General features: G+C 44.7%; 1 protein-coding gene across 3 annotated transcripts; it reads right to left on the bottom strand.

Annotated features, from left to right (window-relative positions):
• Positions 1 to 831: 831 nt before the first annotated feature.
• Positions 832 to 5846, bottom strand: LOC127690893 (uncharacterized). Of its 3 annotated transcripts, none has more exons than XR_007979192.1 (3): positions 5536 to 5846; positions 4405 to 5328; positions 832 to 1492 (listed from the first exon to the last, which is right to left on the bottom strand). XR_007979192.1 is itself a non-coding variant. In XM_052190450.1 (3 exons), exons 1-3 carry the CDS (start codon positions 5712 to 5714, stop codon positions 1386 to 1388), a joined length of 672 nt encoding a protein of 223 aa, XP_052046410.1. In that variant the 5' UTR covers positions 5715 to 5846; the 3' UTR covers positions 832 to 1385. The 3 variants fall into 3 exon arrangements, 2 of the variants coding, with proteins under 2 accessions (XP_052046410.1, XP_052046411.1); XM_052190450.1 differs by having other exon boundaries at positions 4405 to 4498; positions 5244 to 5846; XM_052190451.1 differs by having other exon boundaries at positions 4405 to 4498; positions 5366 to 5846.
• Between the last annotated feature and the right edge of the window lie 13146 nt (positions 5847 to 18992).

The following is an 18992-nucleotide window of genomic DNA, read 5'->3' as shown; positions in this document are numbered from 1 at the left end:
TTCTCACTATCCCGGATTGGTTGACATAGAAACAGCATTCTTCTTGGAGGAACAGGCAAAGACCACCTTCCTTAGCTGTTAAAACATCTAGGCCCCGTCGGTTCTGAAGCACCACAGCTGCCAAAGAATCAATCTGTTTCTGGATAGTAAGCACAGTTTCAGTCATTCCCTGAAGGTCACTTTTAAACTGAGAAGTAAATGTATTGTATTGGGCCAGAGAAGTTGTTATTCCTGCCACACCTGTGCCAACACCTATGGCTATTCCTGTAGCTACCAAAAGAGGAACGATCTGAACTGCTCTCTCACGTCGGGCAGCTACCATATTTATAACTGGGATTGGCAGGGGCTCATTTCCCTGGATCACTCCCATCTCAGGGAAAAGGAGAACCAACGTGCAAACTCCTGACCAGCTGGCAGGTAGGCGATGATATACCTGAGTGCCACAAAGAATTGACGTGTTCTGGATTGCAGGGCATTGTGGCAGAGATGATATATCAAGGCTTATGGTTTTATTACAGTCTAGGGAGCTTAATGTTCCTACAGAACGTGTCCCAGAGTTCTTAAAACAGTTTCCCATGCCAAAGAGAGGGACAGAGGTAAGGTACGGAGCCATGGTGACATCGGAGTCAGGACAGCTAACAAAAGGTGAGGTGAGGTTATCTGGCAGTATCACCGGAGAAGCTGTAAGTGACAGTTTTGAGTCAGTCCCTGGGGGTACACATAACCAGCAATCTTTAAAGCGACCAGGCCTGGTGACATTAAGGAGTTGGTATGCTGAGGTCAAAGTTTGAAGCAACAGGCGAAATGGCAAGTTAGTGCCATTTGTGAGGGGTGCTGTTAAAGAATCAAGGACCTTAGAGGAGTGTTTAATTATCTCCCCCACTTTTCCAATATCTAGGGGTTGGGCGATTGAGATATACTTTCTCTGAATATGGATGGTACTTATTGGGGAACTGGGCTGGTTTTTACGATAGAGCTTACCAACGACTCCTGTTTCCCACCTGGAATCCCACGGGTCTTGTATGTGGAAGAAAAGCGTCTTGCGGTGTTGAAAGAAGAAATGATTGACCCGTGATCCTAGCATATGTATCTGACAAGACCAATATGGGCAGCCCCCATATTCGTCTGGCCATTTTTTACAGTAATCTTCTGTCTGGTCAAAGAGAAAGCAAGTATAGAGATCATAATACTTAGATGGGATAACAGATACAGGGATGATCGCGATTTGGATCGGTACCTGACATCCGGCTATGGAGCAGTTTCCTGACCCTATTTGGAAAGACTGTTTGTTATCTGTGGGGGTTTCTTGAACCTCGAATCTCCAAATGTAAGGACTGCCCTGGATGGAAATGAAGAACAGCAGGGGTAGGACAAGAAACCCATGTCTAATCCAATGAGGTCGAGCTCGGCTGCCGGAGTGGAGTCTCATGTTCTGGAATTGGGGACAAGGTGGGTGGTCCCGATGTCCTCCGGAGCTTGATAGAGCAAGGTCCTGTCAGGGTTGACGTGTATGAAGAAGAGTTATCTTTAGGTGGAGGGATGAAAGGTTTAAGGTGAGATAGATGGACCCAATGAGGAAATCCTTCAAGTTTAGCAGCTGTAGGGGTCACGAGAATCACCTTAAAAGGGCCCTGCCATTTGGGAGAGAGGGGTGAGGGCCGATGATCTGGAGGGGATAAGAGGACTTGGTCTCCAATGTTGACAGGCAGTGGACAGGAGACAGTCTGTGGCCGAGGTAGGTGGTGGTCAGCAAAGTCCCATAGGAGAGAGCGAAGGTGGCAAAGCAATGGGGTGAGTAGGTGGTCTGGGAGGGGAGAGCATTTAGGTGAGAGACCAGGAGTTAAAACTGGACGTCCATACATGAGTTCAAAGGGTGAGATAAGAAGAGGTCGCTTGGGGAGAGCTCGTAGCCTGAAAAGAGCTAGAGGTAGGAGTTTTACCCAGTCAAGGTGAAGTTCCTGTGACAGCTTGGCAAGAGTGGTTTTTAAAGAGCGATTAGTTCTCTCTACCTTACCTGAAGATTGGGGATGGTAAGGAATGTGAAAATGCCAAGGGATATTTAAGGCCTTGGATAAACTCTGAGAAATCTGGGATGTAAATTCAGGACCATTGTCTGACTGAAGGGAGGTTGGAACACCAAATCGGGGGATGATCTCTCGGAGGAGGAGATCAGAGACTGTCTGAGCCCTTTTGTTAGTGGTAGGAAAGGCTTCTACCCACCCCGAGAAGGTGTCTACCAAGACCAGGAGGTACTTGGAACGCTTGACTGTAGGCATATGGGTAAAGTCAAGTTGCCAGTCAGTTCCGGGAAGGGAACCTCTAGCCTGATGGGTGGGGAAAGGGGTACTACGATACCTCGAGTTAGAATCTGACATCTGACAGGTTTTACAAGAAGCAGTGATAGATTTTAAGAAATTTAAGTCTTCAGGAGTAGGCTGTAAGTGGGTCTTAACAAAAGAAGATAACGCTCGACTGTTAGGATGAAAGAGCTGGTGAAGATAGGATAGAGTTTGGCGAGTGTCAGGGGGTGGAGGTAGAGATGTGGGTTGTAGTGTAAGGATGTCTTGGGGAGGGTGAGAAGAGTTTAGCCCCCTAAGGGCTGCAGCTCTAGCTGCCTCATCAGCTCGGTTGTTTCCCTTAGATACAATAGAGTCATCCGTCTGGTGAGATCTGCAATGGACAATCCCAATAGCTGTGGGGAGATGGGAGGCCTTCAGCAAGGCTAAAATATGGCTTGCATTAGTTATGGATCCTCCAGTTGTGCTAAGTAACCCGCGCTCTTTCCAGATAGCAGCGTGGGACAGGAGGATATGGAAGGCATATTTAGAATCTGTGTAAACATTGAGGGATTGTCCCTGTGCCAGTTGAAAGGCACGAGTGAGAGCTATCAGCTCAGCCTGTTGATTAGTAGTGTGTACAGGAAGGGCCTGTGCCTCTACCACCTCGGTGTCTGACACTATGGCATAGCCAGCTTTTCTAGTCCCTTCATATAGAAAGGAGCTTCCATCTGTGTACCAAGTATAAATGGCTTGAGGCAATGTGCCCTCCTGTATGTGTGAAGGATGAGGTAATAGTTGCTCTAAAGTCTCAGTGCAGGAATGAGACAGGGAGTGGTTAGTATTAGGTCGAGGGAGAAGAGTAGAAATATTAAGAGGAGAACATGATTGAAAGGTGAGCGTGGAATCTTCTATTAGCGCTACCTGGAGAGAAAGAACTCTAGAGGGAGGTAGAGTCTGCAGGCCTTTGTAGGTTAGGAGCTGTGACAGGTTGTGAGAAGAGAGCACAGTTATAGGAGACCCCAAGGTTAATTTCTTTGATTCTCGAATAAGAAGTTCAGCAGCCGCTAAGGCACGAATACAAGGTGCCCATCCCTGGATGGTTAAATCCAGCCTTTTTGACAAGTATGCTACAGGTGCGAAGGAAGGTCCCAGTTGATGGCCTAAGACTCCAAGGGCAAATCCCTCTTTTTCAGTTACATAGAGGGAAAAAGGGCGAGTCAGGTCAGGGAGATGTAAGGCTGGGGCCTTAAGGAGAGCCTGTTGGAGCCTCTGGAAGGGTTTGGCAACAGATATGAGAAGAGGTTCGTGGGTGGGGCCTAATGCTGCCTCATATAAGGGTCGAGAGAGGAGGGAGAAGGAAGGAACCCAAGAACGTAAAAAGCTAGCCATTCCTAGGAATGATAAAATCTCTTCCTTTGTAGAAGGAACAGTTAAGGACTGAATTAGGTTTTTTCTATCTAAGGTAATAGCCTTATGGGTTGGGGTAATTGTTAATCCCAAATAAGTAACCTGAGGAGTGGACAGTTGAACCTTAGAGGGAGAGACCCTGTAGCCTCGACTGGAGAGGAAATTTAGGAGAGTAGAGGTGTCAGCTTGGCTAATTTCTAGAGATGGACTACAGACAAGGACATCATCTACATAAAGAAGAATTTTAGATCTGGGGAGAGATAAAGAAAGTAAGTCAGAAGCTAGAGCCTGGCCAAATAGGTGTGGGCTGTCTCGGAATCCCTGAGGTAAAACAGTCCAGGTAAGTTGGGTAGAAAAGTGGGTGTCAGGATCTGTCCAGGTAAAGGCAAATATGTTTTGTGACTGGGCATCAAGAGGGATAGAGAAAAATGCGTCCTTTAGATCTAGGACTGAGAAATGAGAAGTTCCTGAGGGGATAGTAGAAAGGAGTGTATAGGGATTAGCTACGACAGGATGGAGAGGAACCACTGCGGCATTAATGCGCCTGAGGTCTTGAACCAGGCGGTAGGTACCATTAGGTTTCTTAACTGCTAGTATAGGGGTATTGAAAGGAGAAGAGGTGGGACGAAGAAGCTTTTTCCTTAAGAGGTCAGAAATGATAGGCTTAAGTCCCCTGAGGCTCTGGAGAGAGAGGGGGTATTGAGCTTGGGTGATGTACCTGGTAGGGTCCAGTAACTGGATGACAACGGGAGAATGATGTTTAGCAACAGAGGGGTTCTGGACGTCCCAAACTCTGGGGTCCACCTGAGAAGCTGGTAGAGGAAATAACATGTTAGTGTTAGTAGGTTGATTGGCTAGAAGGAGAAGTAGGGGAACTGCTGGCGAGCTCGGGTTCAGGCGAGTGGGGGGAGCAAAAGAAATTGAAGCTCCCAACTTAACTAAAAGATCCCTTCCTAATAAAGGGACGGGAGAGGTTGGCACTACCAAAAAGGAATGGGTGAAGGGTATATTTCTAAAAGTACAGCTAAGTGGTGGGGTCTGATGAGGAAGGTAAGGCTGTCCTCCTATCCCGACTATGGGAAGACGCGAGGGTGAAGTGGAGCCCCAAAATTCCACCAGGACTGAGTAAGTGGCCCCGGTATCCAGAAGGAAAGAGATGGGCTTTCCACATACCACGATAGTTACCCGGGGCTCCCTGCTAGTGATGGGCGAGGTCGGGTTGAGGGAGCTCCGGCCCCTTCATTTATCCATAGCCAAGCCTAGGAGGTCAGTAGGAGGGGTTTCTGGGCGGGATGGCCTTCTGTTCTGTGTAACATGGGGACAGTCGACCGCCCAGTGGCCCTCACGATGACATTTAGGACATGGTCCCCTTGGCTTGCGGGGGTTGGGGCAAGTCCTTGCCCAGTGACCTGATTGACCACACCTGTAGCAGGGAGCTGGTGGTTCCTGAGCCTTGGAAGGCTCGGAGCCCGGGGCGATAGCTGGAGCTGGTCGGACAGCTTTTGCCAGCATGTGGTACTTTTGTTTTCGGGCTTTTTCATCTCTCTCATGGTATACCTTGAAGGCCAGCGCCAAGACTTCCGCCTGTGGAGTCAGGGGTCCTCTCTCCAAGCGTCTAAGTTTAGCTCTTATGTCGGGATAGCTTTGGGAAAAGAAATAAGTCATTAAGAGTTGCTTACCTTCCGGATTGTCAGGATCTAGATTAGTGAATTGCAACAAAGCCTTCGTGAGGCGTTGTAAAAACTGAGATGGATTTTCCTGTTTTTCCTGGACAACCTCTTGGAGTTTTTCAAAATTTATTGGCTTTAAAACTGCCTTTCTGAGACCAGCTAGAAGGCATGTAACAAACCTGTCTCTGGCTAAAATACCAGCCGAGGAATTATAATCCCATAGCGGGTCTTGGTCAGGCACTGCCTCAGATCCAATTGGATAGCTGCCGTCTGTCTGGTGAATTTCATCTGCATGCGTTTTTGCCTCTTCCCAAACTCGCCTGCGTTCATCAGGAAGTAAATTGTTAGTAAGAATCATATAGACATCATGAAAAGTCAAGTTGTAAGATTGAGTAATGTACTGAAATTCTTTAATAAAGTTAGAGGGGTTAGAGGTATAAGAACCCAGTCTGCTTTCTATTTGAGAAAGTTCGCTCAAAGAGAAGGGAACGTGTACTCTAACTAGACCATCAATTCCAGCCACTTCCCTCAGAGGAAGGACTGGCGCTGGGTCAGGTGTCTTTGGAGGAGAGGTTGGGGGCTTGGCCGTGGCCTTAGAACGTGTAATAGGAGGGGTAAAGGTTGGTGCCAGTTCAGGGCGTCTGTGGTGATCCTTTACTGGCACAGAGGGAGAGGAGACAGACTCCGAGACCTGGTGGGAGGGAGAAACTGGGGCTGCAGGTTGAGATCTTGTAGTCTCCACGTGTCTGTGGCGAGTGGACGGAGGTGGTTCGTCAGCGGGGTCGAAAGTAACGCCATCTAGTGGAGGGTGAGCAGGTTTCATGGCTAGGAGGAGCTGAGATGGAGTGCAGGCAGCGCAGAGAGAAGGTTTAGACCGGAGATAGATAAAAGCTTGGACGTACAGGATTTGGTCCCATTTACCGGATTGCTGACAGTATGTATTAAGATCCCTTAAAATAATTGGATCTAGGGTGCCATTAGGTGGCCATTTGGAATTATTATCTAGTTTATATTGAGTCCAGACCTTATTACAGAGGTTAATTAGTTTTGACCGCCTCACATCGTGAGTTAGTTTTAGAGACTTGAGATTCTCCAGGAGGCAACCAAGGGGACTTCCTGGGGGTACCGGCGAAGATGCTCTATTCCCCATCAGGTGTGGGGGGAGCTTTGTTATTACACAATCGGCGTCCCGAAGAGTGTTTAACAAAGAACGGCAGCTAAGCCAGAGAGTCCGGACCGTCGTGCAGACTTCTGGGAGCTGGGGCAAAAAAGCCGGAAAAAGAGTAATCCACCTGGGGCCCCAGGATTTTCGGAACGGCTGGAAGCCAATGAGAGGGAGTTAGGATTACTTCTGGAACGGGAAACACCCGTGGTAGAGCATCATAAAACGAGTGTTAGCTCAGGCAGCATCTAGTTCTAGAAGGAAACTGGCCAGGTCTCTTCTGAACTTAAGAAACCACCCAGCCAACCGAAAGACCTTACCTTATTGGGCCGGTGGTGTTTGCTAAGGAAGTGCAATCCGATATCCGGGAACGTGGAACAATTTGGTTTAGCGGCTCAGAGTGGCAGCGGTGAGCGGGGCGCGCGGCGGCGACGGGCGCAGACGGGGCGCACCGGGCCGGGCCGCTACCCCGGGCCAGGCGGCGCACTAGCGGCCGCGGTCCGGAGCCCTAGGCAGTGGCGGCAGCGTGGCAGCAGCAGCAAGCGGCAGTGGCGGGACAGCAGCGCGAAGAGGCGGGCGGTGCAACAGCGCGGAGAGATGGCGGTGTAGCGGCGCGGAGAGGCGGCGGGGCAGGGGACTTCGGCGGTGGTCCGCGGTGGTCCGTAGAAGCAGCGTGGCCAGTAGCGCGGGCGGGAGGGAGGGTTCTGCTGGGTTCGGCTGGGTTCGTTGGTCGGCTCGCCAATGTTAGTTTCTGCGTCTGTTGGCTTCTGGGTCGACTTCTGTAGCCGCTGGCCGCTAGCCGGCACACACGTGCGCACCCCGGACGCCGGGCCGCGGACCGCGGTGGGGCCGGGAACCGCAATGAGGCACGCTAGACCAAATGGTTCCACGTGGAGTTTATTTAAGAAGGGAAGGGTAGCCGGCGGGAACGGGAGTGAGAAGGGAAGGAAAAGAGAGAGGGAGGAGCGCTGCTAGGTTATATAGGAGTGGTGACGTAATTACAGGTAAAGGTGGGCTATGGAATTCTGGGTAGATGGCGGCCGTTGCCTGGGCAACGGACCTATACATTGCTTGGCGCGTGGTGTCTTAGGCCTTAGGTACCTACAAAGCTCAAGGAAGGATTCTTGAATCTCACTTAGAAGAAGGAATAAAATAGTCATAAGAGGCAGATGGAGGGAGAGAACTGGATGGGAGAAGGGATGGGGAGGGTTATATTGTAAGACCCTCAAAAACCGAGGTTGCCCCAGCACCCCACACCTCGGAAGGTGACACCCAAATCACTCACGAGAAACGGTCTCGATGCAATAGCATGAGGATTTCTTTATTCCAGAATTCTGGGTTCCACAGCCATACACCACACAGGGGTAGAGGACTGAGGACCATGAGTACCGAATTGCGACAGCTTTTATAAGTTTACAACAAAGCCCGCGAATCACAAACCAATCATTTCTTAGCATGGAGAGCTTGCGAAATGCTAGCCAATTGATTTGTACCACTCCATAGTTTTTAGGCCAATCAGTTTAAATTATTGGAGCCCATGCTCAGTAGACCAATTAGTTTCCTATTTTCTTGAATGTCTATAGCTGCATGAACTCCAGCATAGGGGTAATGGTGTAAGCAGTTTACAGAATCAAGATAAGCTTAGCCCATTTCCAATTACCTTGTGGGACCAGGATCACCTATTCAAGGCCTTTCTGCTAGGTCTAAACAAAGGGCAGGTTCTGGAATGTGACCTTTTACCTAGTTTCTAACAAAGAGAGATAGCATTTTAAACTTCTGACTTCTTGGGGTCACCAGAGTTAGGCTGTATTATTTTCTATCCTTTCACTAGGAAGTTCAAGATCAAGTGTGGGGAGAGACAGAAGAGAGGGCCAGAGGACCAGGATAATTAATGGAAATCTGCAACTGTGGGGAGCAGCAGGAAGGAAAGAGGGATCCTGAGGATGTGCCAGAGACCTGGGATAAGGTAGGCTCACAAAATTCAATGGGTGTGACATTAGCTGTGACTCACAGCATTGGGAATATGGAAAACTGATGAGGACACCTCCTATAGCCAGGCAGGAACCGCCATGGAGGGACACCAATCTGCCCACAAAACTTTTGACCCCAAATTTTCCTGTCTGTTAGAAATGCAGGGATGGGGGATGGAACAGAGACTGGGGAAATGATCAATCAATAACAAGCCCAACTTGAGACCCATCTCATGGGCAAGCACCAATCGCTGACACTATTAATGATACTCTGTTATTCTAGTAGACAGAAGCCTAGCATCACTGTCCTCTGAGATACTCCACCCAGCAGCTGACTAAAACAGATTCAGAGACCCACAACAAAACATTGGATGGAGCTCAGGGACTCTTATGGAAGGGTTTGGGGAAGGATTGAACAACCCAAAAGGGGATAGGAACTCCACAGTAAAACTCCACAGAGTCATCTAACCTGGACCTGTGGGGGTCTCAGAAACTGAACCACTAACCAAAGAATATACACAGGGTAGATCTAGTATCCATCCCTCCTTGCACCCCCACCCTCACCACCACCCCCACCACACATATATAGCAGATATACAGCTCAGTCTGAATGTAGATTCCAAATAACTGGAGCAGAGGCTATCCCTAAAGCTGCTGCCTGTCTGTGGAATTCCTTCTTATAGCTGGCCTGCTTTTTCTGGACTCAGTGGAAGAGGGTGCAACTAGCCCTGCAGAGATTTGATGTGCCAGTGTTGCGGAATACCAAGGGAACCCCACCTGCTCACAGGAGACAGGAAGGAGGGAGGAGATTGTGGGGGAGGGGCCAGAAGGAGAGGCAGCAATTGGGATGTAAAGTGAATAAATGCATTTTTTAAAAAAAGAAAACAAACAAACAAAAAAGACTACAACTTAAAAACAAACAGAAGGTTAATAGCAAAACCAAGTCACTTACTAACTGAAAGTAACAGTAACATTAAAGACATTTCACTAAAGAAGTTATACATAACCTAACAAAAAAATTTTGTAAATGTCCCACTTAGGAGAAAGAGAATTTTTTTAAGGTAGTTTCATGTTTATGTTCAAAGAATTATGTGCCTCAATAATTATATTCATACTTTAAAAGATGAATGTTGCTGGGTGTGGTGGTGAGAGACCCCCAATTCAAAAATGTAAAGGTTTTTAGGCCCCTAACAAACAAGCCTCTGAGGTCAAGGACACCCTGCCCTCGGAAATAGCAGACATTTGCTTAACTGATCCTGAGACGCCCTGTTTCAGGAACTAGCTGACCAAAAAGAAAGTCTGAATGACTTGCCTTGTGACTATCTTTACAAAGTTTAACACCAAGGATGTTTGTTCCAGATAATCTCTAAACCTCCTTAAGGCATAAACTACTGCCTGACTTCCTCATTCTATACTTCCCCATTCCATGCATAATTTGTCCTCCACCCCTTGCCTTGTGAATTCTTTTCTTTTTTCTCCACCCCTTGCCTTGTGATTTTTTCCCTTTTAATACCCCTGACTCCAGTTACTGGTTGTCTCCTCTAGCCCTGCATTATTAGCCGACCCTAGTGCCCTGGTTTCTCCTGAATAAACCTCGTGCGTTTGCATCAAGAACTGTCTCCTGTGAATTCTGTGGGTGTCATTTCATCCCGAGATTTGAGTGAGGGTCTCCCCTCTTGGGGGAGGGGGGTCTTTCAGTGGCATGTCTTTAATCTCAACACTTGGGAAGCTGCCTCCAAGTGACCCAGCCAGGGGAGTCAAGACCAAGGGAGAATCAGGTCTTTTGGAGATTCGGTGATGACAAACAGAAACAAGCACAGAGGTGGTTTGAATATGAATGTATTTAGCAGTTCTCAAGCAAGGGCTTTTATACATGAGGAGTGGGTATTACCATTTCAAAAGATGTATCAAGTGAAGGAGGCACAAAGAACAATTAACATAACCATTTGGCACAAGGAAATGCAAAAACAATCAGGTATTATGTTTCCCAAGTAACATATTTAGAAGATCAATCACAGATAACATAAATCTTTCTGATTAGAACACAGAGTCACTTGTAGTTAACAGCAAACCTTCAAAGAGAGTTCTAAGGTCCTTAAGAGCATTTGGTTATACCCCCCTAGGTCCTAAAGACTTTCCGTGAGTAATCCTTATCTAACATCTAGCTTTCACCTCTTAAAAACTTCCTGAAATTCAATTTAAAACTGTACTTAATCAATGCTTTCCATAGTGTCAGAGCCACCCTCATCTACACAAGCATAGCCATATAAATTTACACGTTTTGGGGAGATTATTTTATGTTGTAATTATGTAAATGACTATGAGACAAAGCGTTGCAGTTCTTAGAAAAGAGTTTATAGCCAGTGACTCTACTTCAAAGAAGGATTTTTATCCATCTTACTCAGCCCCCAGGCTATTAGGATCATCTTGTGAAGAGGAGAAATTGAAAGCAAACGAACTACCTTGAGAGCTGTGGCTCAGAATTATCCTCTAGCTAGAGAGTTCCACAACCAGTCCCAGGAGACCTCCTCCATTTGGAGTCTAACACCTCAGTCTGTGGAATTTGTCAAACAGAATCTACTGGAGTTGGTGTGGCATGAAGCAAAGGCTGGTAAATACCTGAATTCAAGGCCAGCCTGGTCTACACAGCCAGGATTATTCAGAGAAACCCTGTTTCAAAACAAAACAAGACAAAACAAAAGCAAAACAGAACACAACAAAACAAAACAAAAAAAAAATAAGTTAAATGTATTCAAAATTATTAAACATATAAGAAAAATATTCTCAATTGCTGGTAATAATTATACAAAGGAAGAGAAGAAATATCAGGAAGTAGCATGGGCTAAAGTTAAATTTTCTTAGCTGACTCCTCTGCTGTTTGAAGTTTGTGAAGACCCATTTGTCTATTACAGAATTATTCTAAAGGAAAAACAAGCGGTTTTCTGGAACTTTTTGTTAGAAGTATTGTAGACGTGAGTGCTAGTAATGAAGGGTCAGAGGACGTGACTTATGAAAAAGGCCTTAGCATCAGCCTTAGTAAGAAAGGTGTCTGATTGGTCTCTACCCTCCTGCCCACCACCCTCATTATCTCATTTCCATCTGTGCCTTGACCTATCTGACACAATTATTTCACTTTGCAAGGTGTTTTTAGAGATCGGCAGTAAACGTATTCTCCACCACTGAACTTAGCACTTTCCAGTGTTCTTTAATGTCCCTGTTGTCATTAAAGTCTCCTGGCTCCTCTCCCCTACCTGGTTATCATGTTCCCATTCATTCTGACCAACCTTTCCTCATGAAATCCTGAAGGCCAAGCACATGTCAGTATCAGAACGTACCAGAAAACCTCAGCCACTTCTTCCTGTCTTTCTTCTCCTATGACCTCCTCATCTGTTACCTGCTTCCTTTCCAGGCTCACACAAAGATTATACACCCAGCCTTCCTGTGACCAGCTGGCTATGGCATCAAACAGAACCTAGTGTTTCACCCTGTGACAATCCTACAAACAACTATGGAAAACCTAAGAAGTATCCGGTCTGAGCTAGAGGTAGGAAGATGACTACAGTAAGTCCAACTCTTGCAAGCCACACACCTCAAGCTCAATCTTCCAGGTCAGTCTAGTCCAGTCTCCAGTGCTCAGCATGGATATCATCCCTTTAATATACACTGTTATCTGCAAAAGAGGATGTCATATGATATTTGACATCCCAAAAGGGCTTGACAAGGCCCTTAGCAATGCCGATACAATTGCCACTAAATATTGAAATAAGTAAAATGTAATTCAGTTATGCAATGAAGGTCTTTGGCATAGAGAGATACTTGTGGTATGTGAATGAGACTAGGGGTTTTGTGCTGATGGCTGTGGTGGTACTATAAGACCCTCAAAAACTGAGGGTGCCCCAGCACCCCACACCCCAGAAGGCAAGACCCAAATCATTAGCGGAAAACGGTCTCGATGCAATAACATGAGGGTTTCTTTATTCCAGAATTCTGGGTTTCACAGCTGTACATCTCAAACATTGTGTTAATAGAACAGTGTTAATAGAACAATGTATTGATTGGCAGAGAGAGAATTCATTTTTTCTTCTATTTGCTGCCTATGATAGTGTGTCTATTGTGATCATAAAATGTTGACAAAAAGATCCTATTTTGTGAAAGCTGTGAACCATGAGTTTTAATGGATGTCTAACATAAACCAAGATTGTGCCCAACTGTGGCTATGGTCCTTGATCCCAAAAGGGCTTGACAAGGCCCTTAGCAATGCCGATACAATTGCCACTAAATATTGAAATAAGTAAAATGTAATTCAGTTATGCAATGAGGGTCTTTGGCATAGAGAGATACTTGTGGTATGTGAATGAGACTAGGGGTTTTGTGCTGATGGCTGTGGTGGTACTATAAGACCCCCAAAAACTGAGGGTGCCCCAGCACCCCACACCCCAGAAGGCAAGACCCAAATCATTAGCGGAAAACGGTCTCGATGCAATAACATGAGGGTTTCTTTATTCCAGAATTCTGGGTTTCACAGCTGTACATCTCAAAGGACTAGAGGACTGTGGACCACTAGTGCCGAATTGCGACAGCTTTTATAAGTTTACAACAAAGCCCGAAAATCACAAACAAATCGTTTCTTAGCATGGAGAGCCCGAGAAATGCAAGCCAATCACCACAGCTTTTATAAGTTTACAACAAATCCTGCAAATCACAAACCAATCATTTCTTAGCATGGAGAGCTCTCAAAATGCGAGCCAATTGATTTGTACCACTCCATAGTTTTTAGGCCAATCAGTTTAAATTACCAGACCCTGAGCTCAGTGGACCAATTAGTTTCCTATTTTCTTGAAAGTTTATAGCTGCGTGAACTCCTGCATAGGGGTAATAGTGTAAGCAGTTTACAGAAGCAAGATAAGCTTAGCCCATTTCCAGTTACCTTGTGGGGCCAGGATCACCTATTCAAGGCCTTTCTCCTAGGTCTAAACAAAGGGCAGGCTCTGGAATGTGACCTTTTATTTAGTTTCTAACAAACTGAGATAGCATTTTAAACTTCTGACTCCTTGGGGTCATTAGAGTTAGGCTGTATTATTTTCTATCCTTTCACTCCCTGCTTTTTCTCTTGTTAATAGTTCTAATCTTAGAACTATAGAGCTAAATCTCTGACTCTGTATATTCTGGATTGTCCTGCCCTAAATCTCTGATATTGTTGGCATAGCATAAGAATCTTCACAGCACTTATTCGTTCCCTAATAAAAGCTATTAACCGGTTAATCACAATGTTCCAATTGTAAGAAAAAGGAGTAAAATTATGAGGGGTCTCATCAAAGAAGAAAGCAGGGTGGTCAAGAGTACAAGATAAGGGCCTTTCCATCAAGTCTCAAGGTATTCTGCATAGTGGCGTCTAATGTAGACGGAACCTTAAACTGGGAAATGACTTGCAAGTCTCTTTCTCTTGAGTAGGCCTTCCATGCTTGCTGCCTCACCCAATCGAGGGCCTTGAGCCTAGAGAACAAAAGCCTGAATCAAAAAGGGTAGGGGAGCTATCTAATCATTAATACTAGTCTCTGTGGTCAATTTGGTGAGGGTTTCTTTAATCAGGGTTCCAACAACAGTTCCTGAAGCCTTCTTATACAGATCCAGTCACCTATCTGGAAGCATTGAGGAGACTCTGGCATGCCTGGAGCATTTAAGGCAAATCAGATATAGTAAGACACATCCTGGGAGGGCCCAGTGGACAACAAAGGAGTTGGGGTATCAAAGAAGATCTCTAGGGGGGTCAGGTTGAAATGGTAAGGGCTCTTCAGAAACAAGGGAAGAGGCACCACCCAGCCTGAACTAGTCTCCAAGGTCAATTTAGTTGAGGTCTCTCATACGGTTTTGTTTATTCTCTCTACCTGCCTTGAGCCCTGGGGACAGTATGTCCAATAATCTTTCCAATTAGTCCCCAATATCTCTGTCAATTTCTGATTTACCTTAGAAACAAAAAACAGAACCATTATCTGATCCAAATACCTTGAGCACTCTGAAACTCGGGAAAATTTCTTCTAACCCTGGCAGCTGTTTCCTGCTTCAACCTATCTAGAGCAAAGTATCTATAAATGCTGGAAGATATTTATTTTATAACCATATTCTCCCGCCTTTTTATAAAATCTCTTAATATATTCTAGGCTATTCTCTTCTAGGTCTTTTGCCCTGTTTACTCTTTACTGCATAAGCATTTACTTGCTGGCATATCTTATGCTGTTCTATTATCTCTCTAGTCTAAAACAGGAGTCATTAAATATATACGTTTGGTCCCTTAAATGCCAGGACAAACTTTTTTTTTTTAATCTCCTAAATGAGTCCATCTGTGCATTTGACCTAGTGAGTCTTTGGCTTACTTTCTGGGGAGTATAGTTCTCCCTTCTTGTGTGCTCCCTCTCTTGGTAATAGTTGGTAGGGTGGTTAGCAATCTCAGTCCTTTTTAAGTGAGGCAGTTCTTTAATTCTGTCCCATTTCCCAATGGGTGTCTCTTACAGACCCATAATCAGTATAGGCTCCTGCATATCCATTCCTGGAGCCACTTGCTCTGCCTGTCTACTGCCCATTGAGTCTTTTCCCTTTGCACGTCCTGGGCAGTGAATACTCACAGTGGCTGACTTCATTAGGACATCTAAGAGGTCCAAGATTTCCTGTTGGTTTCCTCTGATGTGAGCAGTCCTCTTGGCATATATCCCTGTGGACGTGGGCTATGGCAAAGGCATACCTGTTATCTGTGTGGCTGTTGATTTTCTTGCTGGTTTCAAGTTCCAAGGTCTTTGTGAGGGCAAAGAGCTCCACTTTCTGCATTGACATGCCAGGGGATAAAGATTCTTCTACCCAGATGACATTTGTGCCGTCCACCATAGCAGCACCTGCTTCCATCATGGAGAAAACTGTTCCAGTCTGTAGCTACTTTCAGCAGGGGTCAGTCTCTCTTTTTGGGCTAGTTAGCTGCTGACTGTTGGGCAGGAAGCACATCTGCCCCCTCTCCATTTTGGAGAGTATGTCTTACTCCAACAGAGAGTAGGAACAGTCTAGGGTGACCCTAAATGAATGGGCTACCCATCCCATCCCTAGATCTGCTGTTCTTCGGGTAGTCCATGAATACATTTTGGTGCCAGGGGCTTCTTGGGTCCAAGTTGTTTTCTTGGAAACAACGCCATTGGCTTGGAAGAGTGTTGAGTCCCTGTGTCCACCAAGAACTGAGTGGGTTTCTCTTTCACTCCCACAGTTATCCTGGGTTGGGGGAGGTGGTCAGAAAACCCATCTCCCCTAGTCGCTGTCTTCACCCAGGGCTAACACCTGGGTTTGCCATTTGGGGGCACTTTTTCCAAGACCTGGGAATTCCTGCTCCCGGCTTCTATTTCTTAGGGCACACTGGCTCAGTGGCCTCTTTCCTTATAATATGCACACTGGTCCTTTTCTGTCTCCCTTTTCTGCTTTTTCTAACTATTATCGCCAGGATTCTCTGTAGCGTCCTTCCTTCTCTGTCATTTTCTTTCTTTTTCTCCATTTCTTCTCCTCCTCCATCTCCCTGTCTCAGCAAACTACTAAATCTCTTTACAGACTTTCTCAATAACCTACACTACTAAATCCTTCTACAAACCTTCTCAGCAACCTACACCAAATCCCTCTAGCCTCTGAAGTTTTTTCCTGATATCTCTACTAGCCCTGTCTATAAGAGCCATTGCCATAGTAGCTTTATATTCTGAGCCCCTAGATTGAGAGCATGTATATTGGCAGAATGCCTCTATGAGCTGCTCTAGAAAAGCTGCAGGTGACTCATCTGGTCCCTGCTCAACCTTACATACCTTGATCAAATTCGTGGGCTGCCATGTCCTCGAGACCTGCCAATGGAGTCTGGTGTTGGTCTGTCAGATGCCTCTTACCTTTTGTCTGAGGGGGTAATCTTTTTGGCTTCCTGTATTACAAATAAAACAGTCTCAAAGAGATTAATTAGTCTCTTGGAAAATATACCCTTAGTGAGAGAGCTACCATGGTATCAGGATAGGTGGTCTCAGGTCCTCTCCTGCTCCATTCTGTGGTCCTCTCCAAATATCAATTGAGCATAATTATAAATTATAAACTACAAGATAGACATAATACCTAGTTTATCATTTCTGTCAATTAAACAGAACCCTTTTCATCTATGTTATCTTAAAAGACTGTCAGAATTAACAATTAAGAATTAACATTGTAAGAATTGACTCATGTCCTGGCTTTAAATTTTATGTCACCTGAAAATCATTTATTTAAATTTATATCAGCTTTCTTAAGATTAAACAGCTTGGGCTGTCTGTGAGACTAACAGTCTTCAACCTCATCAGAAATCTAAGTGTGACCAATATTAGCTGAAAATATAGAGAAAGCTTAACATAGCTTTTAAGACATAAACATCATATACCATGGATTTTTGACGTTTTTTGAAAACCAACTATCTATGTAAAGTAATGTGGACTGTTGTCTATTAAACTATCTTCAGCTATTTCTGATTAAAACCTAGAAAACACCCTAACAATAAACTCAGAGCCTTATATTTCTATTTAGCCCTAAACTCATAGGCTTAAACATCTTAAATTGGTAATAATAACAGCAAAGAACTGGGTGTAAATTCTGTACTTTTAAACTTACTATTTATACCAATGAAAACCTTGGTTTTGTATCAAAATAAAACGTGTATCAAATAAAAACTTATGCCTTGAACTTAACAATTATAAAGATTTTCATCAAATGAAATTAATTTTATTTTTCCCCATTTTAAATCTGACCATTTCTATATTCTCTAGAAAGACTGTTTCTTCAATCTGAACATGGATGTTGAGATATGAAGGGGAGTGGCATTTTCTGTAATGTAAATCTCAAAACAAGATTTTAGAATCACAAAGACAGATTTTTCATTTGATATTTTAGAATCTAGTCTTCTGGAGGTCTCCCTTATTTTGAACTCTCTCCCAGAGGAACAATATGACCACAAAGTTTAACATCACATTGATCATAACAATTTAAGCAAGTTAAAATAAAAGAAATAAATCATTTGTACCAACTTAAACCCAAAATTCTCACACCTGCCACATTGAGCGTCTTGTTAAGACTTGTTTTCCTTTTCAGGGGCAACAGAGCCCAAGTATTTTGTCTCTCCTTTTGTTCTAAGTTGGCGCGCTTGAGGCACACTTGAGTCATGTGACCTCATTTTGGTGCCACAGAGTTGCTTTTTAGTCACAGTCAAAATAATATCGTCCGTCTAAGTCCAAGAACACAAAACACGATACAAAACAACACCACATAGACAGCCTGACCCTGCCACCATCAGGCTTCTAGATTCAAGAACACAGAGCAAGGAAAATGACACAATTTGACCCTAGAGGAACCCAGTTTCAGACACCAGGCGTCCCTGCACACATAGCAGGGATCAGATAAAACAGATTCCAGCAAAACATAGCTTCCACCATTACTGACTTGCTGTTTACAGATGGAGTAGAGCCATCTGTAGACTTATTAGTTCTCCAATTCAGTAGAACTACCGAGTCCTCTCCAAAATTCACACAGGAATATTCCAGGGTCTCTGGAGTTCCCCCAAAATACACGTTCCTCTGGTTCTCACAAATGAGAGAGGACAGCTGTACACCAAAAACACACATCTCCTCAGATACAGAAAACAGATCAGTATAGACATTCAGGACATAGACACCAGCCGGCACACACACATTCCAGAGGGGATCCCCTTTACCTCCGAGTTGGTTCTTGCCTGTGAATGAAAGTCGCACTTCCCGGCCAATGCAACAAAAAAAAGTAAGACTCCCAAAAACCTATAATCCTTAGGTTTGGTCTTCTCATTGTGTCCTGGATTTCCTGGATATTTTGGGTTACAAGCTTTTTGCATTTTGCATTTTCTTTAACTGTTGAGTCCATGGTTTCTATGGAATCTTCAGCATCTGAGATTCTTTCTTCTATTTCTTGTATTCTGTTGTTGATATTTGTATCTCTGTCCCCTGATTTCTTCCCAAGGCTTTCTATCTCCAAAGTTGTCTCCCTTTGAGTTTTCTTAGTTGTTTCTACTTCTGATTTTAGATCCTGGATGGTTTTGCTTAGCTCCTTCACTTGCATGTTTGTGTTTTCCTGTAATTCTTTAAGAGATTTTTGTGTTTCCTCTTTCATGAGCTCAGCCTGTTGACCAAAGTTCTCCTGTATTTCTTTAAGAGATTTTTGTGTTTCGTCTTTCATGACCTCAGCCTGTTGAGCAAAGTTCTCCTGTATTTCTTTAAGTGTTTTTTGCATTTCCTCCTTGTTGGCTTTTGTATTCTCCTGGATTTCTTTCAATGATTTTTGTGTTTCCCTTGCAAGGGCTTCTAACTTTTGATCCATTTTCTCCTGAATTTCTTTAAGTGTGTCCTTCATGTGTTCCTGTACCAGCATCATGACCAGTGATTTTAAATCCAAATCTTGTTTTACTGGTGTGATGGGGTATCCAGGACATGTTGGTAGAGGAGAATTG

Source organism: Apodemus sylvaticus, chromosome 8 (genome assembly GCF_947179515.1).
Source record: "Apodemus sylvaticus chromosome 8, mApoSyl1.1, whole genome shotgun sequence".
Lineage (NCBI taxonomy): Eukaryota > Metazoa > Chordata > Mammalia > Rodentia > Muridae > Apodemus > Apodemus sylvaticus.
Note: the sequence above shows the minus strand (reverse complement) of the source record. Positions and strands in the feature narration are given on the sequence as shown.

Bases quoted from the DNA above. Each gene is read 5' to 3' on its own strand.
- LOC127690893 (XM_052190450.1), bottom strand. From the start codon at position 5,714: ATGATTCTTACTAACAATTTACTTCCTGATGAACGCAGGCGAGTTTGG. The intron at 4,499-5,243 runs GTATACCATGAG...TTCCTCTACCAG, and splicing joins TCTTGGCGCTGGCCTTCAAG to CTTCTCAGGTGGACCCCAGA. The intron at 1,493-4,404 runs GTACATCACCCA...CAACCCTGACAG, and splicing joins CAGTTACTGGACCCTACCAG to GACCTTGCTCTATCAAGCTC.